The sequence below is a fragment of the Motacilla alba genome, chromosome 1 (assembly GCF_015832195.1).
Source record: "Motacilla alba alba isolate MOTALB_02 chromosome 1, Motacilla_alba_V1.0_pri, whole genome shotgun sequence".
Classification (NCBI taxonomy): domain Eukaryota; kingdom Metazoa; phylum Chordata; class Aves; order Passeriformes; family Motacillidae; genus Motacilla; species Motacilla alba.
In genome coordinates, this window is record NC_052016.1 from 54,604,310 (window position 1) to 54,632,055 (window position 27,746).

Genomic DNA, 27,746 nt, shown 5'->3' on the forward strand with positions numbered 1-27,746 from the left:
TTAGATTGGCAATATAAAGATCACTTTATTTTAAGCCTTATGGATTTTGAAAACACGTACAAATAAAATACTTGTTACAAAATTCCATTTGCTAAAGTTTCTTCAGGAATATATATCAAGCATGATCCCAGCACACAGATAAATGACTTTTACAGAAAGCATTACATAGAGCAATAAATGTTAGTGAAACAGCCAGACTTTCCAGATATTTTACAATGAAAAATTCTCTTTCCCTTTGCCACATCTATTATTTGACTAAGTTTTTAATTTCTTTATTTAAAATAGCCACATCTGAATTTAAAATGTGTAACCCAACCAGCTGTGGAAGTCAACAGGCACTCAGAAGCCCCAAAGGGGAGAATAAGCACTATTTTTCAAGTTCACTAGTTCAGGGGTAAAAATCCCTGAGAGACAGAAAAATGCTGAACCCATTTTCTTCGATGGAAAGATGCTTGTCGAGGGACATTGTCAACAGACAGCTGTAAAGATAAACTGTAAGGCTGAAGAGCAATAGTAAGACAGAGCAAGGAAAGCAATCTGTAGTGCTAGGTAATGAGGAATGCTTGGTGGAGCAGCATTATGGGACTTCACCAAGGCTGCTTGCTTGCAAGAAAAGCACTCAGCAGAAATATATGCAGAGATACAAAGCACAAGATGTGTACATGCTTGTCATTAACATGGAAAACCGTGTCTGCCAAAACTATAATCCCACTTAGTTATAAACAGTATGCAACTAACCTAACCTCAAGAGTTAAAATACAAACAAGAATATACAAGATATTGTGCTCCAATTTCAATGTCACCATCAGGACATTTATTACGTGAAGCCAGCAGACTAAGAAACACGGATCCACATACATTTTCTGCTCCTCGATGCCAGTTCAGAACTGCTCAGCAACAAGGGTTTAACAGATCAGGTCACTAAATTCTCTGGGACCTGGAAACTGATCTCAGAAGCAGTATGCCTCTAACCTTCCACCTCAAGTCCCTGAGTTGCTTCTGGACATCAAAACAGCTTTACTGCTGCTACTTTACAAGTCATCGCCCTGCAGTGTCCTGTTCCTTGCTACATGCTGTGACACGGGTCCCCGACTACCTCCCTTTCCTTAAGCCTATTGTGCGTACAGAAGCTGCACCACTGAATGATGATGCTGTGCTGATTTTCAGTGTTATTTAACATGGAGGCAGGTCAAGCTAGCTAGATCAAGAATGAGTTCACTCACACTGTTCACTAAGGCTGACGTGAGCCTTCAGAGCAGTAGATGAAAGACAGTCTCTCAGGTTATTGAAACATCCAGAGCATTAAGAAGCCCATTACATCTGACGGATGTCAAGCACCACAATAAGCAACACTAGGAGGAAAGTGTGGCATAAATGGTGAAAGCAAGTCCAAGCAGACTTCAATCTAAAGATTTAATCCTAAAGGTTAATATAGGTTTCACAACCAGTACACTTTGCCTATGATCAGCCACAAGTTTAAAACTATTAGCAAATAAACAGGAGTTTTAAGAGCAATCTTTAGGTTCTGACCTAAAGATCTATAAATACCACTGGGGGGATGATCTAGTTTGAAATCAGATTATCTTTAAACTAACTAGAAAGCAATCATGCTTACGAGAGGCCCTTATGCCAGTCACACTTGCTCCAGAACAGGGCAGCACTCTAAAGAACAGATGTTGACAGCATGTGCCCTGTGCTATTTTAAAATTGAGTTTCCTTATATTATTTATATCACTTCCTTAGGAGGACAGTAGTCAAGCCAAGCCACCCCAGTCCCACTTCAGCCCAACCCTGCAGCCAGTTTTGTGCTCGGGTTACCAGAAGGGGAGGAGCAAGTTCTCGGAGATTTGCTGATGTGTTACTTTATCAAAAGGCCTCAGGAAAACAGCAACTAGAGAGGAAGAACATGTCACCTTTCCCAGCAAGGCATTCTCCACTGTGCTTACCCTGAGGAGGAGACACATAAACTGTCACAGTTTGATTTGTGCTAGCTTTCCCTCTGCAAAACCATTCTATCAGGGCATTTGTTCCACACAAGGATGTGCAGTTTTATGGAAGTACTGCTGTTCCAGTTCTCTAAAAGGACTCTCCAGACTTCAGGCTTCTGCCCCAGATTTAGGTCACTAGTAATTGGACATGTGTAGAAAATGCACAGGCTCAGTTCAGTGTTGCCTAATTAATTTCTTAGTCTGTCGATTTGGCAGTCGCCCTACAAAACAGAACAGTTGGATACTTAAAATTTGTATTGAAGAATACTTTGTGACACTAGTAAGTCTCCCAAAAAATAAGCCCAACTCTTTTGGCAGTAACGAAATAAATATTTTAAATTGCCTGGAGTACAAAAGTTAAGTCAGTTTTCTCAGGTGAGACTATCAGCTTGGTTCATTAAAAGAAAAAAGATCAAGCACAGCACAGAATGTAGAAACCCAAAAACTTCACCTAAGGAGACTTCCTTAAGACAAAGCACAGAACTGACAGGTGCCAAAGTGTTGCAACCTATGGAGCAGAATCAAATGTACCAACTTTCTGTCTGGGACATTATATTCCCAATCAACTGGTGAGCATACCGACCACAAACTAATGTCACAGCCTGAAAGAGAGTTCTGCACATTATTTTGATCTGTATGAGGTGCCTTTCAGTATGTAACTGTTCTTGGAGTAGCATATTCATGATGAAGAAAAAGCTCATCCACTGAAATTAGAATTCCAATTCTTTCTGTTCCTAAGCTTCTGTCACAATTTTACAGTGAACTTGATTTTTTTAAATCCTTCTTGAAGGACACAGAACAGCCCCACTGTGCTGAGTCCTGGCTATCCTGCCAAGCTTTCTGTTGGAGCTCACTTGACTACCATCTATTCACTGCACCACAGGTCCCATGTGCTTTAGGTAGTTTTGGCTTAGGCCTAATAGCAAATGAGAAGAGACAGATGCCTCTCTGCAGGAACTTTCCTCACTGCTGACCCTGGGGGTTGAGCTGGCAGGGATACCTGAACCTTACAAAGTGGTTGCTATACAAAATAGCCTTATAAAACTCTATTTACATATTAACTGAAGTAAAATATTTACTTCAGATCAGGAAGTATTGTATTTTTTGATCAAGAAACAAGCTCAGTGCCTGAGCAGTTTTATGGCATTTTAAAGGTGACTTAACATGCTTACTGCAATTGAAAATAAAAATACATTCCAGTTCCTTTTCCTAAGAAGTGAATTCTGCCAATAAAAAGGACCTGAAGACTTAAATAAACTCCAAGTAACAGTACTGAAAGGAACAGATCTTCTCTCCAAAACCCTTGTATACAGCACTCTGATGGCTGTTAAAGTAAAAACAACATACAACAATATTTGCAAAAAAGCTTAATATAATCTTTTGAGTCTATAAACTCTAAACAATAAATAGGAAAAGTGTACATGGCACACCAGAGCAGCTAAATATTAAAACAAGTACAAATTGGTAACACTTACCTACATTGTCAGCAATAAGTTTGTTTCGCTACTGTGATATAATACAAGCTTAATATACAACATGTTTTTACAAAGGAAAACCACAGAACAAATTTAATACAGAAGGTGAGGGAGAAGGGGAGACAATAAATAACAAGGCACAAAAATCTCTCTTGCTGCAACCCTGTAAGGCACCACTTGTGCAAAGATGAAACTATCAAAACTTGTAGTGGAGACATTCTAGATGTATTTAGGTAAGTGGATAATATATTTTAAATGTGACACTTTGCTTGTATCTTTGAAAATAAAAATGCTTATGTTTCAAAAATCAAATTAGTGAAACAGGTGAATTAATAGCCAAATACAAGAATTACAGCTTGTTTCTCCCAGACAGCTCCACAAGTGCACCTTGATCTTGACCTATACTGGCCTTGCTAAGAGTCCTGGATACAATATGGTGCAGAGGGAAATGCTGCCAAATTATGTTAAATTGTGCACACCAGTAATTGTGACAAAACACACTTCAGGGATTAGGATGAGAATTAAATTATTTTCATTTGAAACCAAAAGTTATTTAAATCAAGATGTAAAAGGTCAGTAGTATTAATCTAACATAATTAGGGATCTTAATACCCAAACTTATAATTCATACCTCTATTTAAGAACTGGGCACCAATATTTTTCTTCCTAATTCTCTTACCTGCTCAGAAAATCTATCATGAGATAAATTTCAGAAAACCTTCACCCTTACCAGAAGATTACTGATACATAGTTAAGCACACGACCTGCGAATTTCCCTCTTTTTTCTTATGTTCCATGATCTCTACTGCATCCTGCTAGAAGTAGTTTTTGTCCTGTTTCCTAATGCATAAAAATATCCAGATACTAAAATTACTTTAAATATGCACAGGTTGGACAAGTTTTTACAAGATGAAAAGGGTTTTCACAAATAACCAAAGTTATCTTCTAATAAAACATTTAGGAAGCACTCAGTTTTGCATTAGCTTCAGACACCTGACTTTTTTAACTTGGGAACAACTTTTTCCTCAAGTTTTGCTTGCATTCTTGCACCTTGAACAACTGCACAGCACACAGTAAACAATCTGAATGAACCTGATTATTCAGTTATTGGCTAGTTTTGTTTTCTTATGTGTCACATCTTATTTTACACCTAAATACCTTGCCACAAATCGAAACATTTAATGTCAGACAACCTGCAGCTTTAATGATGCTCAATCTACTGAGCTGCCGATGAGGAAAATCAGGTCAATCTACTATATTTTAAACAACAGAGCAAACGGAAGAAAAAACAGTCTCAAGTGACAAGTTAACATTCATATAGCTATTCGCTGAAAGGCTGTGCCAGCTTAAGCATGCTTCATTCTTTATATTCAGTCCTGTTTTAAGGATATAAAAATTTGAGCAAATACAATGTAAACAGAGCCAGGTAGACTGCAGTAGTAAAGGACAAAATCATTGATCTGACAGTTTTAAGGCCAACTATTTACGATTTGAAATATGTCATACTTTTCCATGGCACTTAATACACTGAAAGTTAGTACTGGGTGACACTAAGCAAGGGAATACATACTCATATGAGATATATACATGTAGCCTCAGTTCCTAAAATAGAAAGTTCAAGTTTTTTTGTCCAAATAAAATCAATTTGTGAAAGACCACCTGTGGTTTCCTACACTTAATAAAGTAATATTACTATTTAAATCAATTTAGTGCAAACTGACCTAAGTCCAAAGACATAACATTCCTTGATTTTCAATCACTTCTTACCAAATGCCCCTATTTCTTTCAAAAAGACAACTACATCTTTTTTTCCCCCCTTAAAAGAACAGCAAACACTTGACAACTAGCATGCTGTTCTAGTCTACATTAACAAAACTTGCTGATATACAAATCGTGCTTTGGTCATGCAGCACAGACCCATCCAGAAAATGACCCATCTCTCCATTTAATCAGTCTAGAAGAGCACAGTGCCAGATGTCAATTAGCAGGTCATCCTGGCCACTCCGTACTCCAAGCTGACAACGGCAGGCTCAGCTTTGGAGAACTCGGACACAAGTTCGCTGTAGCGATTGTCTGCTGTGTTGCTGCCCTCTATGGTTCGCACGGCGTCGTTCACTGGCATCGGCGGCTGCTCCTTCTGGAAGCACGGAGGGGATTTCAGTGCCACGGGGGCAGGATGAGCCGTCTGCTCCTGTTCCTTCACAAGGACCACATCTGACCGCCCGTTTCTCTGCTTTATTTTCTGAAATACAATGAACAGTTACTAACAGTGGGCATGACTCTTTACTGATGATACTGTGCTTTAAAGGAAATTTATCCCTTTCTTTTGCTGGCCAACTCAGTGTCTGCAGGACACTGTTACATACCCTAGCTTAGATACATAATAATATTGCTAAACGTTAGGCCATTCCTTATGATATTCTTCCCACAGTTTACAGCTGATGTTACGAGCACTGTTGGCTTAAAATTTGCAGAAGGGTAGAAGACAAAGAATGCCTATTAATATCCCTAGAGAAGGAGAGGTTATTCCAGGCTTGCTCCTTGTTTGGTTGCTATCAAGATGGAAATACTTTCTGGAGTACAAGCAGAGGAAGACAGACCTTGGTACTGTAGCAAGCAGGGATCTTGCAATCTCTTAAAGACCATGAGACTCTTAGTGACAAAGCAACTTGATATCTAAAGCCCTTCTATCTTTTCTAAAAACCTTCTAAAAGACTTTTCCTTTAGATCTAAAAAATGCCAATGCAGTTTGTTCAAATGCATGAATACTCTAAAAAATGTCAACTAAAACACAGGAGCAAGAGAATAGGAAAGATTAGGATGAAGGGATTTTTCAGTTACATGGTTTGGGTGGTTTGCTTGTTTCATTTTTGTTTTTAATTCAAACACACTCACCCAGTAACTGGGAGGTTGCACTAGTTAACTGAACAGATTTGTTTGTTGATCTGTTTGTATTTTACTAGAACTGAGACTAAATCCAGAAGACTAGCGTCTCTTGGCATCAACTTTTTATAGATGGAAACAGCAGTAGCAAAGCTGACATCAGGATTTCAAACAACTACATCCCATGATCTCTCAAGTGATAAATGTAGGCTCAAGTGAAGTTCATATCTTGGAATGAGGTTCTATAAAATTCAAAGCTGAGACTTTCCCTCTTGCTTATTCTTTAGATTGCTTTTTGAGTTTTCTTCACCTTGCTGCTTCAATTGTATAAAATTTTTAAAATATAAAATTAGGATTTGAAACAGTATTAGATTAAGTGACCTGCATTCATTACATTACAGTAGGATCAATCTAATAAAATCTTTCCTCCTAGAAAAGCTGTACTTCTCCCCCTTCTCCCCCGCAACATAATATACAGGAGTTGTGTTACCATTTCTGTTCATACACAAGTACTAAAACTGATAATCAGAAGACTTCTGCATTCCTTAAAAGGCACTATTCCGAAGTTTCAGCACCTTAACTGACTGTAACAGTCAATCTGTATCAATCAGCCTTTCCTGGCTGTTTATTGCAGCACCTACAAGTCGATTACAGACATCTGATCTCTGGAATAAGCCTTGTCTTCATAAAAACATTACAATGTACATGACCCATAATTATGATGGCCTACAACAGCATGCACCTGCATATGAAGTTAAAAGAAGGACAATACTTACTGCATCCATTTTAGTAGCTATAATAGAAATAAAACATTTTCAGTCTCCTTACTTTAGCAACACAGCTGTAGCTACATGGATACCTCGTTATCCAAGACGGTTTATTGTAAGTAAGGCTTACAGTAAGGCTTTGATAGTAGAACTTTTACATAGCAGAGCTCATTAATAAAGCAGAATAAATAGTGCCTTAGAGCACTCATCATAGAAACAAGCAGTGAAAGTCCAAGTCACCATTCCACAGAGTAAGTGCTAGGCCATACAGCAGTTACATTCAGGTGACAACCAGCAGGACTGTAACTATAAGCTGAAGAACAGGTCACAAGAGCACACACTTATTTTGTAATACTTACAGCTTCCAGTTCTTTAATGTCTTCCTCCAGTTGTTTATTTTGCTCACTTGTATTCATGATAAGGTTGGACACAGACTGCCTGGGATGCATACTTCGATCAAACTGGTGATACATATTTCTCCAAAACCTGCACAAAACAGACAGTTTGAAGCATGCAAGATAAGACAGAGCTGAAGAAAAGATAATGTATCTTATTTAAACTTACTTAAAATTGAATGATACTGTATTAGGCTCCAAAAGCGTTAGTTCTGGACAAAAGTCTGGATTATACAGAGGATTCTGGTATTTCTTCTGTTCAGCCAACAGGAATGGCCACAAGGAATAGGTCTTCTCTTTTAGTCTTAAAGAAAAAAGAGTTACAGGTCAACACACTGACTGGAAGCAAACAAGCAGAAGATAACTGCTTATGGTGTGCCAGTTCTGCCTACTTGAAACAAATACTTTTAAAATACAATGCAGGAGGAACTGATAAAAACTTCAGAGAAGTTTTCCAGCTAAATGCATTGAAGATATCTTACTAATACTTCTAAATGAGTAGTCTTGAACAGGCAAGAATTTCAAGGTTACCTAAAAAGAGATTGGGAGAGGAAACTACATGATACCTCCTAACTTAAACTGACCTACTTTTAGATGGGAAAAAACAAAAAAAAAACCCAGATAAGCAGAAAAACCTTAACTTTCCCTATGAAATAGAAGATGGAATTTTCTACCAGAATTAGAAAGGCTGTCTTCAGCATGCAAAAGCACAAGAAGCAGTACTGTTCCCTGATGCAGTTCAACACAGGTTTCAGTACTAACAATCCTTCCTCTACTCAGAGCCTAAAATGAAGAAGATTCATCGAAGTTCTTAGTCTGCCAGAATAAACAAAGACACATTACAATGTGCCTACTCACTTTAGCTCTTCTCGCTCTTTCTGACAGTTTCCAAGGAAGTTACCAAACTGGCATGAATGGACATGTTCATGGATTTGAAGGAGGAAAGCTTCATTGTACTCAAAGGCTTGTGGAAACTGCTCAGTCAGATTCCACACGCTTTCTAAAAACTGGGTGAACACTGGCGAGATTTCTTTCGGATCACCATCCAACTGACAACATCTGAAAAAGATTCCACAAACAGACTGAAACTGGTTTAAGTTAGAAATCAAGAAAGTCTTAGCTGCAATTGTTTTTAAATGACAGCACCTTGATTTGACGCTAGCTTTGATTTGGAAATAGAGCACCTAACTTCAAGAACTGGGGCACTTTTTGAATAGAAAAAAGTCTATATTTGACCTGTTTTTCTGACTTATAAGTAATCACACATCTATATTAAGTACAAAATAGCAACATAAGACAGTTAAGTTCCTTTGTGTCTAATACTGTCACAGTCAACATATGGAGTATACCAGCAAAGCAAATTAATAAGCAGTAAATAGCAGCAAGGCTATTGTCACAGATGGTGACAGGCAGATCAAGGGAAAAAAGAGAACTCTTAACATACAGAACTTCTAAAGGTAGGTGTGACTTCACCATCAAAGCAAACATAAATGCAAACTTATCTTTAAAGATACCAAAACTATGTGTTTCATACTGCCTAAATAGCTGGGACATAGCTTTAGATTGGTTTTGCACTGTCTATACATTGGTGCAGACCTGATGCTGCAGTCATCAACTTCTGCAAGCAAGGCACCAGTAGCACTAAAAATTTACATCTGCAAGATAAATCAATCACCCAATAGGTATAAACTGCAATACACTGCAGAGAGCAGGAGAAGTGCCTTGTGTACTGAAAACAGCTTACTCATTGCTGAACTGGTGCAGTGTGGCTAAAAATGCAACATCTACAAGCTAAAAATGCAACATCTACAAGCATTTGTCTAAGAATACTTAGCTCAGTTTGCTGTATACACTTCACTGTATCAGAGGAGTGAACTACCTGTCAGAAAACTTGTGCCCAAAGGAGATCCAGTCTTTCTCTATCAAGACCTGGAGGGTAAAAAAACCAAAATCTCATGTAAAATATTACTCAATCTTACATCTACAGTATTAACCCCATAGGTTATCGATATATTATACTTTGAGTCAAGTAAGTTACAGTAGAAGCAACTATTTATCAATTTGTAGCTTCTTTATTTTCTTGGAAGCTTTTCACAAGACTCTCAAAGTACATTTGTAAAAAACTAGTAAAAAAAGCAACTAGAAGCAATTTGCTAATCAGGTAACTGATAATATTAAGAAAAATATTGCATGACTTTACTAGTCGGTTATTAACTTTCTATGGCAAAGAACAAGAAACATGTTAGTACTACATGCCTTCTATCATAATTTACATAAAACCACATAATATATTCTTTCTAACATATATGACAGTAAGTTTGTTCATATCAACACTATCTTCTTTCATCACTTTGGTCACAGCATCAAGCACCAAAATGAATACAGGACCATCACAGAAATTCAACTGAAAGCAAGGATTAATCAAAACCCAAAAAGATTAAACTACTTCCCTAAAGATTCTCACTATTCCCAACAAATGAATCCTCTTCTAATTCTTCCTCAACTTCACTTTCAGTGCTTGTAATATTTGTGGCAGTTAGTTCTAAACAATACATTGAAATAGTTTTATCCTTGAGGAGTTCCCATAACACCTTGCCTTGTCTTTGCAGAACAGTGTTGATTTTCCTAGTCTAAAATTTGGAATAATCGTACTGAAATTCTTCTCTCTATATAAAAAGATGAAGAAATTTAGATTGCTTAGACATCTCTATCACGGGGGAATTGTCACTTTCCGATTTTTAAAATATTGTTTTGGAGACAGATGGTAATGTTGTTTTACAGCAGCACAGAGATGCTGTAATTTAGTATGTGTGCTACCTCACATAAGCATTTTGGAATCCTTCTATGTCATAGATAAGGGACTTGCTGGGATGCAAAAGGCAACCATTGCAACATTTCTGCAGGATGACTAAAGCAATTTGCTATTTGTATTTCAATTTTCCAGATTTTAAATATCTTTTTTTCAAGCAAAGTATTTCTGTATGAAATATTTATCAATAGATTGTAAATCTCATTTTACACTTTAAACTAAAAAAAAAAAATAAGTCAGTATGTTTGCTCCCTTTCACACTCAAACATTTTACACCCTTTCTTTACCAAGGAACAACTCAACATTGCAATGGTCTGCTTACCATGAATCCTTTGATTGTTCTGTAATAGGAATCTAGCAAGAGAGCTCCAAGAGAACAAACTTGGGAAGTCCTATCCCAGCCATCTGAACAGTGCACCAATACACTTGCACTCTCAACTGCTATTGCCTGCAAAACATAGTTGTTTCTTAATGAATGTTCTTTTCTAGGCAGAAGTCAAAAACTAGTAAATAAATAAAAAACTTACATTTATTTCCAACTCATACCATAGGCCATCTTATTTTAAAAAGCTAGAAAAATGTTTACTATAGGAAAAGATTTCATAGTATGAAAAAGTAGGAACTTGTCTCCACGGAAGTATAGAAAACTCCTTGAAAAGAAAAGAAATTCCACTACCACCTTTGCATAAACTAACCTCCACAGGGGTTCCCAGTTCTCTCTCTCTCCATTATAAAACTAAATTTACAAGAAAACCTAACAATAATTAGATTATTGAGTTTATTACTTTATTATTATTACTGAGTACTGATTAAAAAAAACCCTAACGACATCAACTCATCATTAAAGATACCACTTGCTCATCATCATGCTACATAAAAGTAAAGGCCTAGGAAATGCTCATTAGCTTCAGCTCCTGCTGGCTCAGACATTTTTGAGGGTCATCATTAGGACAATCACCGACTTTTAACTGAGATAACTCCTTGTTATTTCACCTAGCAAAAACAAAGATCCAGATTTTTTCTTTCCCCAACAGATCAGCTCTTGGCCTCATAAGTGCTTGGCAAAAGCAACTGTTCCTCTGAATTATTCACAGAATCCTATTTCCTTGCCAAATGAAGTCAGCATAGCCACCTTGGCTGCTCTACAATTACTGCCCCAGTTCTATTTTTCAGAGTACACTAAATAATAGTTTGTTCCATCCACCACCAAACTGGTTACACTTTTCAAATATATCTAGAGAACCAGGAGGTGTAAGAATCCCTTTGTCTCCCAATGTGATGAGCAAACAGCATTCAAAAAACCCCAGAACATTTGTTGGAATGTTTAACATATCCAATCGTAAAGAAACATATAATACTTTAACCAGCATATTAGATGTACTGGTATATATACTAAACATCTATCTCTAAAAAGGTCAGCTGCAGAATTTTACACATTACATAATATTAAGCATAATTTTTCTGGCAGAAAGTCAACTTCCCACCAAATAAAGAAGCAGTATGCAAGTTACCTTGGCTAGGAAGACAGCAGCATCCAACACAGTTTTGATGTGACGCAGCCATCCAGAATTCTCCAGACCAGACAAAAAGTCATTGACAGACAAGCCCCTTGTGCCACTGACTGAAAGAAACCAAGAGTTAAAAAGCCTTAAGCAGTTGTAGCTACCTACACCCTGCAATGTAGAAAAAAGAATAATTGCATGTTGTATCTAATCCCCTATGTTCTAAGTTGAATGGTGGTTTCCTGAAAGATTTCTAATCAAATGGTTAAGGGAGGGGTACTACAAAATGTTCTCCAGTCAGAATTCAACTCTGTAGAACTATATAACCATGAGCAACAAGAGTAAGATCTTTGTGATTTTTTGACAAAATAACATTTCAAGTAAATACACTGGTTATCCACCCCAGGAAGCCTTACTCTTGTCACCATGGAAGGCAATGCAATGCCAAAGGCTCATTGGAAATACTTAATTAGTACTAGTAGTAGGGAAGCAGCTGCATCCAGACTATATACATAGTTCAGAATAGTCACACTGCCATTGTTTCATTACCTCCACCCTGCTCAGGAGACTAAAGTAAGTGCTGTACAAGAACACAGGGATTAATGAAATCCACTGAAATTTTGTCTACCTTCACACTTGACACACCACATTTCTGACTAATCTCTACCATTCTTCCCTAATATACTTGGATCCTGAAACAATAATGTCAATTCAGAGAGAAAGGAAGAATTCAAATTAAAGGAAAGATACTTTGCAGTGTAGCAGCAAGAGATGCTTTGCAGTGTAGCAGCAAGAGATGCAGAGGTAGATTGAAAGATTCTCACATAGAACCAATTAACATGTAAGACAGATAACCTGGTTCTTGTACAATTTTGAATAGTAACTCACACAGTTACATTAGTGTCTAAACATGACTAACTTCTGGAATTTAAAAAAAAAATCTGCTGGCTAACATAGCTTCAGCTATGTGTAATTCTATGGGAAGATACTCAAGGCTGCTAGCTACAAAAATAGCTGCCTCTTCCACAGTGGAAGCCTACTTTCCACTAAGATTAACAGCTAGACTTGATGATATTAGAAGTCTTTTTCAACCTAAATGATTTCATGATTCTAAAACACTGGTCCCAGATGAAAATAAAAAAGTTCTGTAGATGAAAATCAGCAGTAGGGATACAATAGCTGCAAAATCATCTTTATCTCTGGCCATGGAAGGAAGTGAGTCAGCAGCAATAGCAGAGAACAAAATTCACCAAATAATTCTGTGATGCAGCTTCATATTCAATCAAGTCCCTTGATGTAAGGGGGGCTATATACTCAAATCACTGCCTCCAACAGCTTTCCTGTATCTGCACTAGATGTTTCTCAGCTTTCAGTCAAACAAGTTTTGGTACACTCCCCACTGCTCAGGAAGATTCATAGTGCCAGGTGCTGCTGAATACTAGAAGAATGACAGGCTTCCAAATAAGTATTGCAGTACTTCTTCTAAAACCAACAGATCTTCATCATCTGCAAAACTACCTAGCAAACCACAGCCCAATGAGGTAACAGAACATCAAGAAACCCCAGGACAGGAGACTTACTTTTAAAGATTAGTCTGTAAATATCAGTAAAAGAAGTAAAAGCACGTTAGCTTTCCCCTGTCATTGAAAGGCACCATTAGGCAAGAGCTCTGCTTCCAAAAGATTTGGCACATGGAGGAAATAGATGAGAATGTGAGCTAGCTGAGAGGATAAAGTCATTCTCTATACCAGTGGTTCCATACACTTGATCAGTCACAACAGAACACAAACATATCCACTACTCTGTGGTAAAGGAAAGAAACCGAAAATAGTCAAGTATCAGGAAATTCAAACATCTGTAGAGAAGGGACTGGACAGACAAAGCCATGTCTAGAGGTATGACAGCACACCTACACATTCTGTAACTTAGGATTTACAGCACAAGCTTTCCAGCTAGAAAATAAACAGGCTTTCAGCCCTCAGTTTGTTTTCACCCAGATACTGCTGTCAAAATCTGCTTTTGATCAGAATTTTTAGCTTCAGAATTTCACAACTAGTAATTCCTTAGCTAGATTTCTGTATTTTTATAAATGAAGGCAGAGATAGGAACACATATGTTGAGGCCCAAGAGTTACCTTCCATTTCTGTGAATTAACACAGGCATTTTTATACTAGTTGGTGATTAAATCAAATGCACTGGTACTGGTCCAAAAATATGCTGAAAAAAAAAGTTATTTTCCAGTTCCTTATGGTCTTTTAAAAGGTGAAAGATGATTTATTGTACCATTTATAGTACCAGTCAGATAATTCAGCTACTTCACAATAAATAGGATTCAAGATAGTTCTGCCTATGTGGACCCCACCACAAAAACCAAAAGGCCTACATGTACATGAGCCCCAAAACCTCAATGTTCCCTTGCTTGATTGTCATTATTCACACTACTAGCAAAGACAGCAGCTCAGGAGGTGACTAGACCTGAATGAAGCATGGCAGGTTGCAGGCAGGGATTTTTTTAACAAATTAAAAAACCTAGATAATCCCTTGCCCAATACAGAAAACTCTACATAACTCACAAAATCCCCTCAGTTTACACATTTCCACCATCAAAATATATGCAACAGATTGCAACATCTTGAGCCTTTTCCCCAAACATTTTCTGCAGAAATGCTCCCCCTTGACATACCCAAAACCCTTTTACTTACCAGAGTTCAATCCTTTCTGTTATGTAACATTGTAATTTAAATATATAAAACCTGAACTTTGTATTTAGTGTTACAGTTACAAATTTAGTCTATGTGAAATTTCTTCCATGAGTGGTGTAGTCTGCTCATTGACAGAGTCATCATGCTCACGCTGAAGAAAACTATTTTAGAAAAGTTTTGAACCACTGCATGCAAGATATTTAATTAAGAGCTGAATCCAAATTGAAGACTACACTGTAAATCCCCCTAGCATGCTCCATGGGGTAGTCTCATTACAAAAGGATGTTGGGAAGGATTTTGTCTCACGTTTGGCTTGCCAGTGGAATTTTCAAAATCTGAAGGAAATCAGGCAGACAGACCCAGAGCCGAAGAGCAGAACACACACCAAACAATGAGTAACAGTTGTTTGTTATAAAAAGCCCAAACAACTGAGGGCAGTCCCAGTTACAGTGGTGCTTGAACAAACAGCATCATTTGTATCACGCTCTGATTTGAGAACATTCAGTCCAGCACATTCAGGGGAAGTGAGTACACAGAAGCTAAATGGCATTTTCCTCATTTTAAGTTGTGAACCACTTTCACGGCATTTTCTTCCCGATCATCCCACTGACAGCACATTTCTACAAGGGGCTGAAGAGTAAATAACTGAAGACATCCCTAAATTTTAAGGGTCCTTTCTACCCCTGAAGATGCTCCTACTTCTAAAGTGGCATTCAGCAAAACTCTAGTAAATCATACAGATTGAACAGAGGTAAAACAACTGTGTTCATTTACCAAAAAAACTTATGTGGAAAACTGTGGGAAACCAGGACACCCCTCTGGGTGCCCTGGATGGCCAGAGCTGCTGGCAGGGGGCTCTGAGACCCTGGCATGCAGCCAAAGACACGGGTTTTGATCTTAGCCCGTGGAGCAAATTGCCAACTCTGTATGTATGAAGAATTACAAGTCACACACACAAGTTTAGGTATTGTATTAGAAGTAGTCATGAAGTGAAAGGAAGGATTTTTGAGTGCTGTACAGGGGGGTTTTAAGCCTTGTACGCAGGGGTCCAAGTTTTGTACATGGGGGTCAGGAGTTCTAAGATGGAGGGATTTGGGTGTGCCCTGTCCTCTTTCTTTCTCCTTCCTAACCCCCATGTCTTTGGTGATGTTGGCACTCACAGATTGGTTTAGAGTAGAAAGTCACTATTCAATATAGATGATAGGCATTGGGGGAAAAGCATAAACATGTAACACGTAATGTATGATATAAAAGATGGCACCAGCCCCCTGGGAGGGCAGTGTGCCTTTGTCTGAGCTGCTGAACGGGCCACAGCAGTTCAGGGAGAAGAATCTTTTAGATAACCAACAATAAACAACCTTGAGACCGGACAACAGAGGACTGCTGAGTCTTTCTTTGAAAGCACGGGTTGGAGTAGAGACTTTTCCATCTTTCGGGGTCACCCCAATCTGGGGCACGAGACCCCACAGAAAACAAGCAATAGAGATTACTCACAGTTTTGTTATATAGTGTTTAAACAAACCAAATCTGCACACAAGGAAAAACTAAAACATTCTGTATCCTTCAATAAAGTTACAGACACATATTTAGTAAATATTACTGGTGGGATGCCAACTCAAATGGAAGGAATATGAAGTCTGTGAAGCTCAGCTGTGTGATGCACACACTTCTGCATCAGACATTAATACAGAGGAGCAGACCTCTTAAAAAATTAAAACAACAATCAAGTTTTATTAGCTAGTTTCCTAGAACTGAACATATGAGTAAGAGAAAGGGAGATTATGACAAATCTAAAAGCTCAAGCTCAGGATCATGCTTCTCATCTCTCCTTTAGGAAAAACACATGCAGGAATAACCAGAAAGATCCATATTATCAAAGCTCAGCAGGATTCCATGCACAGTGCCTGCAGAATAAGTTAACAGCACATCCAGGATCAATGAAAATAAAGATTGCACCACTACTCTGTAAGATTTCTTGATCAATGTAACAGCATGTCTTTATCAAAATAGGCTTCCATACAAGTGTAAACCTTCTCTGTCTCTGGAAATACGTGCATAATTCCAGAAGCCAAGCATTTACACATATATTGTGTGTCAGATGTGGAAGCCTCACTTCTGCCAGTATTCTAATCTCAGAATCCACAAAATGTCTTAAATTTTCTCTCAGCTGTCTACCTAAAAAAATATTAACAGAATTATGAACACACTTCTGCCTTTCAATTTTCTCCACCAGGAGGCAGGCAGTGGTATGGTGAGGTGGCCCACCTTTCCCCCTGCTCCCTTCTCTATAAACACCTACAAGCACACAAGTGGTTCACCAAATCAAAGAGCTCAAATTTTGTACAGACCGTATGCCCACTGTGAATTCTGTGGAACAAAGTGCCCCTTAGAGAACTGATATTCTGTAAATGAAAATGTATCTTGGAAAACACAGGAGTCTTTCTTACTGACATACTAATAAAGCTCACTAAAGACATATGTGCCACTCAATTTTCTTCAAAACAAATCCATTCAGTTGGGTTTACAGTTTGAAGGTCGAGGTTTAGGGTAATTCATTACCACCGAGCACATCAAACTGGTACTAAACACAGAGCTGGAATAAACCACAGAAACGTCAATGCAGTTTGTGTAACCTATTATTAAAGACTTCAGAAAAACACCCTATTTTTGAATACACTATTTTAGTGCAGTTAAAACATACCTTCCAGGAGTTTCTGCAAGCTAGATCTCATTACATGAATATTTTCAATGCCAACAAACTGGAACCTAATGTTTGAGTAGTTGTCTTCGTTCTCATAGCCCTTCCCAGCAGCTCTGTTAGCCATTGCATTAAGCTAAAAAGAGAAAAATAAAAACACTGAAAAACATTATTGGAATAAAAAAATCAAATTAAGAAACAAAAGTCAAGCAATTTCAATTGAATATATTGGAGAAAAAAACAAAAGAACACATAGTATAAACAGATTCTAATATAGTTTGTGGCAAATTAGCTTGAAAGCACTGAAGTATAATAAAAGGACAGTACATACATATTAAAAAAAAGCAGTCTATATTTAGAGCTGACATATCTGAATAATGCATTTAGTAATTCCCATTCTCTTCTCCAGATTCCTAACTAATAAGCCTTTATTTGTGTCCAAACATTTCTGAGTAAAGACACTACAAACATCTCACCTACAAAGGAGAGAGTAAGACCCAGACATTTTCAGCTCCTGTGGTCAGACACTTGAGTGAAATTAATACTAATTGAAATGAAGATGGGTTTAAAGAGTGAGAATTAGCCACACACTGTAACACAGGTAATAACTTAATAAAATAGCAGAATTCAGTTTAATTAGACAGTGATGAATTATGATGGTGAGGCACTGGAAAACACTGCCCAGAGAAGCTGTGGATCCTGGAAGTGTTCGAAGCCAGATTGGACAGAGTTCTGAACAACCTCACCAGAGGTTGGAGATGATGTTTAAGACTTCTTCTTGACTTCTTCAAGCCATTCTAGGATGACCTCAAAATGCCAAAATAGAGTTTCCTCCACTTCCTCATTTCTGAGACAGTTTGTACAGATCATTTACACAGAGCATAGTACTCTCCCATTCCAAAAGAAACCACATCACAGCTCACCATTTCATGAATTTCACTTCCACTCAATTGGATCCCACTCAGCTATTCACTTCTTAACTATGATTTAAGTATGTTTTTAAATGCCCCTCTCAAAGTGTAGCAGCATATTCAGAGAATTCTAGCTGACTACTGGGACAGGTCCAACTGTCCAGCTGAACCTTAAACCTTCTTTATAAAGCAAGTAATCAAAACACCAGAACAGAGAGGCATAACCTTATTTTTACATCATTTTTGCTCATGATGGACTCCTACTTGGCTCCACATTTTTCAGAATTACATTGTATTCCTGCACTCTAATATTCAGGAGGAGTGGCTTGTCTGCAGCACCAGAAGTACTTACCTTGGGCCTGGTGTCCATGACATACATGTAGCGATTTGAAGGATTTGCTTTACTGATGGCTTGCAACATGTGCTCATCTTCCAGGCACCTGGCACTGAAACCTGAGAGAGGTTGACTGCATCTGCAAATTGCAGCCTGCCAGAAACAACAAAGAACAAATCAGCATCACTTTAATACCTGTACTTAAAGTGCTTTGCAAAATCTCAAAAGACACTGAAACAAATTGTTTCATTCAGCAGACAGCACCAGCAAACTGAATATAGTTCAGGTGTTCCAACTTTTAAGCATGTTCCTTGGAAACCCTGAAACACAGCAGCTACAACTTAAATCTAAATATTCATCAAAACAGTTTTTCAGGTTCATCTTCATGGACAAGGTATCAGTTTACATAACTGACATAAAAACTCACAAAAGTACATGCTGGAAAAATTATATTTTTGGAAAACAAGCTACTCTCTTAATATGGGATTATTTATGTGTGGTTTTACTAATGCAGGCATGATTTTATTATTGCAAGTGCAATTTGTTATCATCTAATGTAATATCTGTAATGTAATTTAAGTTGTATTTCAGAAGGTATCAGGTACATCTTCCAATATTCAAATAATGATGTAATTATGTTCAAATCCATGTAGTAACTTCACATTCATCAGACAAATTCTTTAACTCAGCAAGGTGACAGTATTCCTCTCCTTCCACAGCTGAGACAGTTATGTGCTGCTTTACACCACCCACTGCAAAATCTTATTTCCTACCATGTAGAGTTTTTTTACCTTGCAAATAACTCCTTGAAGAACCAATGTTTTTATTTTGTTGGTTTATCTGTTAGGGGTTTTTTTCCTACCATTTTGACCTAACATATTTTATTCCTGATGTATCAAGGAAGACAGATCCCTCAAGAGAAAACTATCCTCAGTTACCTGAATGTTAGTTTCTGAAAGCTTTAGTTGAGTCAAATGATTACTTAAGGATTTATTTTCAACTGGCTAGGCTTATTCCACATCCTGTTAGGCACCACTCCTGTCAGCTGCATTCAGGGTTATCCTGAGTCACACCCTTGCCATACACATTACTGTACTTGAACCTCCACACCAACCCTTGAACTACTGCCAAGTGTTGAGAAATACTTTTCAGCACTTTTACAGCAAAAGGAAGTCACACTATACCTCTTTATTTTTATGATAATATGACAACACTGGGAATCTTCCTTTGCTTCTGAACTTGGAGCTACCAACAATAATGGGCTTGCTTGCAGTTCTGGGAACATAAAGTTCTCTAGGATAGGTTTCACAAATCTGAAAGACACGGATACACAGAAAGGATTTTATAGGCAAGACACAAAACCTAACCTAGCTTTATTGTATTCAATGTATTCAATTTGAAAGATGTAAGGTGAATTAAGACACAAAAGACAAACACTACCGTGTTTCTTTATACAAATGTAAACAACTCAAAGGAGACAAGCCATGGATGAGAGTAGTACAAACTGGTATCCAAGTTACACAGCCAAGCATCACCATACCAGCATTCACTCTAAAGAATGCAACTCTGCAGTAGAATGTGTTTCAAATAAAATACTGAAATTATTTCCCTCATTTTTAATATTTGCAGACTACAAAGTAAGATGAAATCTAACCTCAGAATCAGCCACACCACCACAATCAGCACTGCAAAATGACATCGCAAAGCTGCAGAGCACCAGAATCGCTGGGACTGGGCTTTTAACAGGTAAGCATCTCTCGAAACAATCCCAAAGAACCCACGCATCCATGCACACACGCTCTCTCAATGAGGCCTTGGGAAAAACTTCAATTAGGAAGTTGTGAGATTGCACACTGATTAAGGAGTTAACTCTCTCTACCTGGAAGTTTTTGCTTATACTACAAACCAAGTGATTTCATAGCATTAAGCTGTTTTCTATAGGCCTCACCAGAAACAGATGCTGAGCACAATGTGTTTCCATTACAACACTTACCTTGTAATCACGATTTGCATCAGACAACTGCCAGTAATCATTCGGCACTCCCATTCTCTTATATTCTTCTGCTAGATCAATAAGCTGCCAACCTTTGACTTGCTCCGATTCATTTTGTTTTGGATTATAAGAAAAGGCGTACAGTTCTTCATATTTTGCTAAAAGGTAAAGAATATGTAATGGAGAGAAAATCTCATGTTTCAAGATTCACAGAAGCAAGACTAAATAACAGATACTTGACATGCCTGAAATATCTATTCTGCAACTATCCTACAGTTAACTGATAATTACAGATACAGTCAGAAGTAGGTTATGAAAGTTTTCCTGAGTGTGCTTGACCTATTTCAGAACAGACGTTTCTAAAGCCATAAGGGTCACAAAATGAAGACTGACAAACTTAAGGCAAAAGGCAGGATTATTAAAAGACTTCACAGGATCTGAAAGAACAAAGTATTTTGGAAGGCAAGAACTAAAATTTACATCTACTGACCTTAAAAAAAAAGAAGTTTTAAAGTTACCCTTAAAAAAGGAAAGCTTTCAAAAACTTTGTTTTTCCTAGTAGGCTATTTACTTATGATAGATGACATTTTGCACTGCTCTAAACACAAGGCAGAAAATGCAAAAGACTGTACTGACAGAAGTCTCTTGTAAAGCTGAACTGGTAATGTTATTCCAGCATGAAATTTTCAGCTTTATTTTTGAAACTGCATTAAATTAGTAACAACTGATTTGCTTAGTGGGTTTTTAATCTATGGAACACACAATTAAAAGAGACCATACACATTTATATTCACAATTTCAGGAACGCGACTAGAGATGCAAAAAAACACATAGGGATCTCTTATTCTGTTAAGGAATATCAGTGACATACAAAAGCCAGAGAACACAGCTTCTGAATTTTTATGCAGATTAATATTTAATCAAAAAACCTATTTATATACCAAATCCATGTGAGACTTTATAAAAAAAAAAAAAGATAATTGGTTTACACACACACACACCTCAACTTGTTATACATGCATATATTGCAAAGTCTTTTACAGCTACAAGAATTACCTGTTCTTGAGAGCTGAAGCAAAGAATTATAAATGTCATGACAATCTCTCTCTCTGGGTACAACAAAGTGAACTATCCTGAAGTTCTTGCACTGGATGACAAGGGGGCAGCCTGAAGTAGTCAAAGGAAGTTTTTCCACTGCAGCAATGTGATGATGTAGTATCTGTGACATACAAAAACTCACAGAGTAAGCATGCTGAGGAAAAATAAGAATAGCATACTACTTAGATCAGCAGATGCAAGACAACACACTAAACAATGCTGAATATGGATTTTGACTAATTTTGTCAGCCAGTTATAAAAAGAAATACATTTAGAAGCAGAAATCCAAGAATGCCATTTTGATCAGTATACTAAAATGTTTAAAACTTTTGTTATTCTCTTCTGTCATTTTGAAGTGTCCTTCTAAGTGCAAAACTGAGATGTAGAACTCCACTGTAGTTGTTCAGTTTTCTTTTAACTTTGTTAACTGATAGGCTTATATCTCATTAGGCAGTGTCCAGACAGGATATCCATATTTTTTAAGGATCTACAGAAACATACTTCAGAATTTTCCGACAAAATAAAGGAAGTAAGGGAAAATAATTCAATGTATTGAAGATTTCAGAATTCTAGTATTTAACAGGTACAGATGGAACCAAGATAAGAAAAACAACTCCTATATTACCTGCTGTACTAGATAAACATGACAGTTTCTCAGCTAAATGTTTATGACCACTTTAACAGCACTGTACATACAGAAGCCCTCCATAGATTTATATGTGTGGCAAATCTACACAAGATTTAGGTGAATACATCGAAAGTAACAGCTGTTCAACTCTGGGAAGAAAGGCACAGATACATTACCTCAACTGAACAAGATGTTCTTGACAGAATTTCAATTACCTCACTGAAGCAATCAAATCTTCTTAAACATTGATCAGAATTTGATTGGCATCTGAAAACTATGCTGCCAAATATGCATTTACAAAGATACTATCTTGAAGACATTATGATAATTATACCTAGTACTTGCATTATCATCAGAAATGCAGTACTTGGAGTATGGGTTCAATTTCCCCAAAATGAAACCTTTTAATGCAGTGCATTGGGAGATGCAAGCAAGTAATGCTTCTGAATCATGCTGTCCCCAAAAACCCATTTGGTAGGAAAGGGTAACAGTTTGGTTTGTATAAAGTTGTACATTGTATCCAAGAACAAATAATAGAAAAATGCATTTCTGGAAAGCACCATGAGGCACTTGGATAACCAGAACACAGGATTAAGGTAATCAAGGAAAATACACCTGCAGGAAAAAAAAAAAAAATAACAACAGCCAGGGAGACGCTATTTCATCCTAGAGGATGGAAGATTTAAGGCACTAACTCAAGTCAGGTGGCTGGACTCCAGTGGGAGCCACAGCTTGATGTCCCTATGTGTGCCACCAGGGCACTAAGCACAAAAGCTAATGGGAAGTACTGTACTAGCCAGCTTTGATTGCACAACACTGGTACTGGTCAACAAGAAGCTGAAGCCCCATCTGAAACCTTTTATTCCAGAGATGAATACTTGTGAAGAAACAGCTGCTTACTGCTCTAAAAAAGCGCATGTTATCTTCAATATTCCCCAAACCGGAGATCTTAGGATTTTTGCCATCTCATTTAACCTAGACAGAATCTAATAACAAGGTAAGTTAACTCTGAAATCTTAAACCTGATGCTTAACCTATGTATCAGTCTCCCACTCCTGCCTCAGAATTATGGTGCAAGTCAGTTATTTAAAGAAAACCACCACACATGCATTCAGAAATACAAGTGAAAGCTACAGAAGAAATTACAGCAGCTTGAGGAAAAGTCAAAATTTTCAACATGACCTGATTTCAACTGCAGCACCGTCACGCAAGAGCATAACCTGTGAATTATTAACTTATTATGATACCACGAAGGAGGAGAGTAGAAAGAACAGCTAAGAACATTTTAGTAAACAAATTCAACCTTAGATCAGGAAGAAGAAATGCATCTGGAGAATCCATGCCTTTGAGCCACAAGCATTCATTATCCTTACCCACGTCTCTCTCTGGCTTGAATCTATGAATAACAGATGAGTTGCTGTAAGATACAGGGTTCCTGTCAGTGACTTATTGCTCGTGCTGAACCTATCCAGTAATTTCACTTGCTCTACCTGTAACAAAAAAGGGGAGGGGGGAATAAAAGTTAAGTTTGAATTTCTGCAGAAATTTAAATTCTAACTTAGCAAAAGCTTTGTCAATTGGTGCAATAATTTTGAAAATGGTAGGAAACATAACACAGCACACACAAGGCTATTCAGGCCTAACTAGAGTGGTCACAAGCTTTGAGACTAACTAGTCAAATATCCTGTTTCAATACAAAAGCATTGAGGGTTTTTTTTGTTTCAGTTTTTTTAAAAGTAAGAATTACTAACTACTAAGCTTTTAGGCTGCTTTCCCAAAACACAGCAAACACACACTAACAGTTTCCTGGTATCAAGGTGCCAGCACTGAATTAACAGCTGATCTCAGCAACATGCTTTATTAGCAGTCTGCACACTCAATGCCATAAAAATTAAGCTAAAATGGAAGACAGGAGAGCAATATACTGTCTTATATAAATTCCCCAACTTCAAAAATCAGTATTATTATAACCTTGCCACATAGTCAAAATACATTCTTAATGAAATGTAAGCATTACACTAATAATTACAAAAAATCTCCCAGACATTCAAGGACTGTGCTGGCATTTAAAGCAGATAATTCATGCTTGAGCCTCGCAAAGGCCGACAACTCCTTCTGGTATTCTATCAACACTGTTATCTCAATCCTATGGAAAATATTTCAAAAGAAAAACTATTTCTAGATAGCCTGTATTTTATCTGCTCCTCCTAACTCTGGGGTCCACAGAGTGCTCTATTTGAAACAAGCATTACAAGTGAAGAACAGGAAAGGAACGTGGCAAATGGCTTATCTCCACACATTCCTGTACTTCTTGGCAGCACTGTCTCATTAATGCCAAGTTAAAGCTCTGTGCCACCATTAAATGCATGGCAGAACTCCAAAAACTTCCACACCAGCAAGACCAGCACCCAAAGGAGGCGACAAGGAGAACCCACATCTACTGTGCTGATGTAAAGTCATTTTTAATTCCTATGCACAGATGTATTTACTTACTAAAAGCACACACAAAACAGAAAAAAATCAGGTATTTATGATCTAGAAAGGCCTAATTTTGCTTTCAAAAGTTAAAAAAACAACTTAATGAATACAAACCAGAATGGAGGAAATACAATATATTATCATAGTGCTGCAGAAGTCAGCACTATGAAAATATTCCAAATTTCACTTTAGAAAGCAAAATAATTGGAAACTAGAAGCATCAGCACATTGAAATACATTATGCTGAAACCACCAAGTCCTCAGGTACAGAGTAGCATAAGTGAATACACCAATACAGCCAAGACACAGAATCCATACTGGGCAGATCTGCAGCAATGACTGCTCCAGTGCCTGGCACTGCACCTCCCCAGCAAATTGAGAAGTGCACAGAAACTGCCCCAGCTTTGCTCCAGCATCACAACCCACAAAATCCTGGCATGTGAGGTTTCCTTCTCCTCCGTGTAATAAGGCAGCTTTCCTCAAAGCTGTATTTCTACACTGGATGAGGACAGGTATTAGTGCTCCAACTTCCACTTATCTAGGTAAAGTCCACAAGAATTCTGAAAGCCAAGTCACAGATAAACTTTTCTTAAAGAAAACTGAGTTAGATTCAGCCTCCAGGGATGATACATTCATTTAAACTTGACTCAAAGCAGATTAAATGGGTACTCAGCTTATGATACACTTTTTTCTTTTGCTGTTTGATTTGATTTAGCAGGCAAACTAAGCAAAACTTTCCATCTCCAGGAGGAAAAAATCCAGCAGTATTTTCACTAATACAGATTTGACTTCAAATATGCAAACAAGTTTGATTGAAGAATTTTCAGTCTTTTCTACCACATTTTGCTTTAAAATATCCTTAAGGATACCATCAAGATCAAATGTACGACCACATGTTCTTTACTTCACCACCACATTTGATAAACTGAGTTTGATCATTTATTGCTACTTAAATATACAACTCTCAGAAGGGATTTTTAAGTTGACCTCACTTCCATATGCGACATATAATCTGTTGGACAGTTAAATTTCACAAAAAGCTACACTCAACGTCAGGTAGCTATGTGGACAGTTCTTAAGACATTTTAATTTCAATATTCCCAGCAAACTGAAGCTGGAGGAGATACAAAACCTATTCCATCACCTTCTCCTGGGGATAACAGCTGCCCTGCACAGCAGTTAATTTATGCAAGACTGCGCTGTTATTTCAAGTTTATTTCTCTCTGACTTAACTAAACTGAAAAAACAGGAATGGTGTCCAATTAGAAAAAGCAGGGATGTCTCAGAACAGCTGGCATGAGATCCAACTTGAACCTAGACACAAAGTGAATCTTCAAGACCCACAGTGCAAGTTGTACTTTACTTTTCTTTTTTCCTATACCTGTAATGCTTGCCTATATGCATTTTAATCTATCTGGATATTCCATAAACCAACAGTTGACAAAAAGTTCGGTGAGCAACACAGCTGTAACAAAAGAAATATCACACTATTTCTTACCACTATTACACTTACACTATTTCTTTTTTTGGAATGTATATATTTTTTATTAATTATAAAAAATAATCACTTCAAGTAGTAAGTCTTGTATCTTACAAATTGTGTTCAGGGCTCATTTCTCTCCTCAGTTCTATTGTTACATGAAGTATTTTTTTCTCCACCAAGGCCCCAAAAACACAATGCAGAAATACAATCACCTGCAGATGCAAAGTCAGCAACCTGCAGCCTTTCTAGTCTCAATTTCAGGTCTGAAACTTAAACAGACACTCTGATCATTAAGACTCGTTGGCTTTAGTCTAGCTTTCATTTTGGAATCAGCTACTGACCGTAACAATACAATATTAAATTTCCAAACAAGGACTTTCATGTTTGTAAATAAACAGCTGATAAGGAAACTTCATCTCCAGTCTGTCAGTGCAAGACTAATAAAGTGTCACTAAGGGCAGTTTCATCAAAGGTCTTCCTTCTGTTTCACATATGCATATGCATATGAAAAATAAAAGCAGCTATACACATTTATATAAAAGTTATATAAGTTATTACTAAAAAAAATTTAAAAGCCCTTTCCTTCATGTAATTATTGGTTGTGAATTTAGTACTGGGACAGAAACTATGAACACTTCTTTTCTAAAGATATCTATAAATCTACTTTAAAGTCAGACTACCAGGTTCAGGAATTAATCGCAATTCCCAGGACCCAGCAGACAGGGGGAGTCTTTTCAGCAACCTTTGCAGCCAGGGACGATGAGCAAGGTGAGCAAAGTACTGTCAGAAATTTCATTCTATAGAAGCTGTGACTTAAAAACTCAAATAAAAATTAGCCACAACAAGAGAGACCTTCCTTTTGCATCTTCATTATACAAAGAATACTAACACACTAATAATAGGAAATAAAAGCCAAAACTCCAAAATGTCAGCTACAGCTTAGCTGACATGTTTTTTAATAGCCTAACACATTACACAGGCACTGACGGCCTGCGCATTTAGCAACACACACTGGAATATTGAAAAAGGAGAAAACAAATCGGTTGTTTTCAAAACAGATTTGCCTCCAAAACTAGAAAAAGCTGCACGGAACCGTATCCAGAGCGCACAAAACAACTGCAATCCCCTCCCAGCTCGCTTCTTCTGTTCCCCACTGCACCACAAAAACCCCTACAGCAGGATTTTTAGCGTCCTCCCCTTATTCCAGACACGAGGCCACACTGGAGCGGCACGCCCAGAGCCCTCCACCCCTTCCAGGGGCCCGGGCCGCTCCAGAGCCCCTCGCGAGGAGGCACCAGCCACAAAACAGCAGAGGGAGGGAGGGAAAACAACAACGCCCGCAGCGGACGCGCGGGGCTGGGCGGGCCCTCCCGACGCACAGTTACCCCAGCTCCCCTGGCGCGCCTCTCCCGTGCCGCAGCACCAGCGGTACCTTGGTGGTGCGGATGTGCTCCATGGCGGTGCCCGCTCGCCCGCAGCCGCCGCCGCCTCCCTGCCGCCGCCGCCGCCACAGAGCCGGGCCGGCGGCCGCTCCGGCTGCGCTTCCGGGGCGGGGCCAAAGCCGGCAGCGGGGCGGGGCCAGCGCCGCGCGCCCCGCAGCGC

General features: G+C 38.1%; 1 protein-coding gene across 1 annotated transcript; it reads right to left on the reverse strand.

Moving 5' to 3' along the window:
* On the reverse strand, positions 1 to 27,733 carry MTMR6 (myotubularin related protein 6). The gene is made up of 14 exons (XM_038128630.1): positions 27,577 to 27,733; positions 23,557 to 23,673; positions 21,514 to 21,676; positions 20,458 to 20,615; positions 19,649 to 19,777; positions 18,483 to 18,617; positions 17,223 to 17,355; positions 11,829 to 11,938; positions 10,640 to 10,765; positions 9,388 to 9,437; positions 8,367 to 8,567; positions 7,678 to 7,812; positions 7,473 to 7,599; positions 1 to 5,705 (listed from the first exon to the last, which is right to left on the reverse strand). The coding sequence occupies exons 1-14, from the start codon at positions 27,598 to 27,600 to the stop codon at positions 5,445 to 5,447; spliced, it is 1,869 nt and encodes a 622-aa protein (XP_037984558.1). The 5' UTR covers positions 27,601 to 27,733; the 3' UTR covers positions 1 to 5,444.
* Between the last annotated feature and the right edge of the window lie 13 nt (positions 27,734 to 27,746).

Excerpts from the sequence above, each read along its gene's own strand:
- MTMR6 (XM_038128630.1), bottom strand. The coding sequence starts at position 27,600 with ATGGAGCACATCCGCACCACCAAG. Across the intron at positions 17,356-18,482 it reads TCATGGACACCAGGCCCAAG|CTTAATGCAATGGCTAACAG; the intron begins GTAAGTACTTCT and ends TTCTCTTTTTAG. Across the intron at positions 7,600-7,677 it reads ACAGTATCATTCAATTTTAA|GTTTTGGAGAAATATGTATC; the intron begins GTAAGTTTAAAT and ends TGTTTTGTGCAG.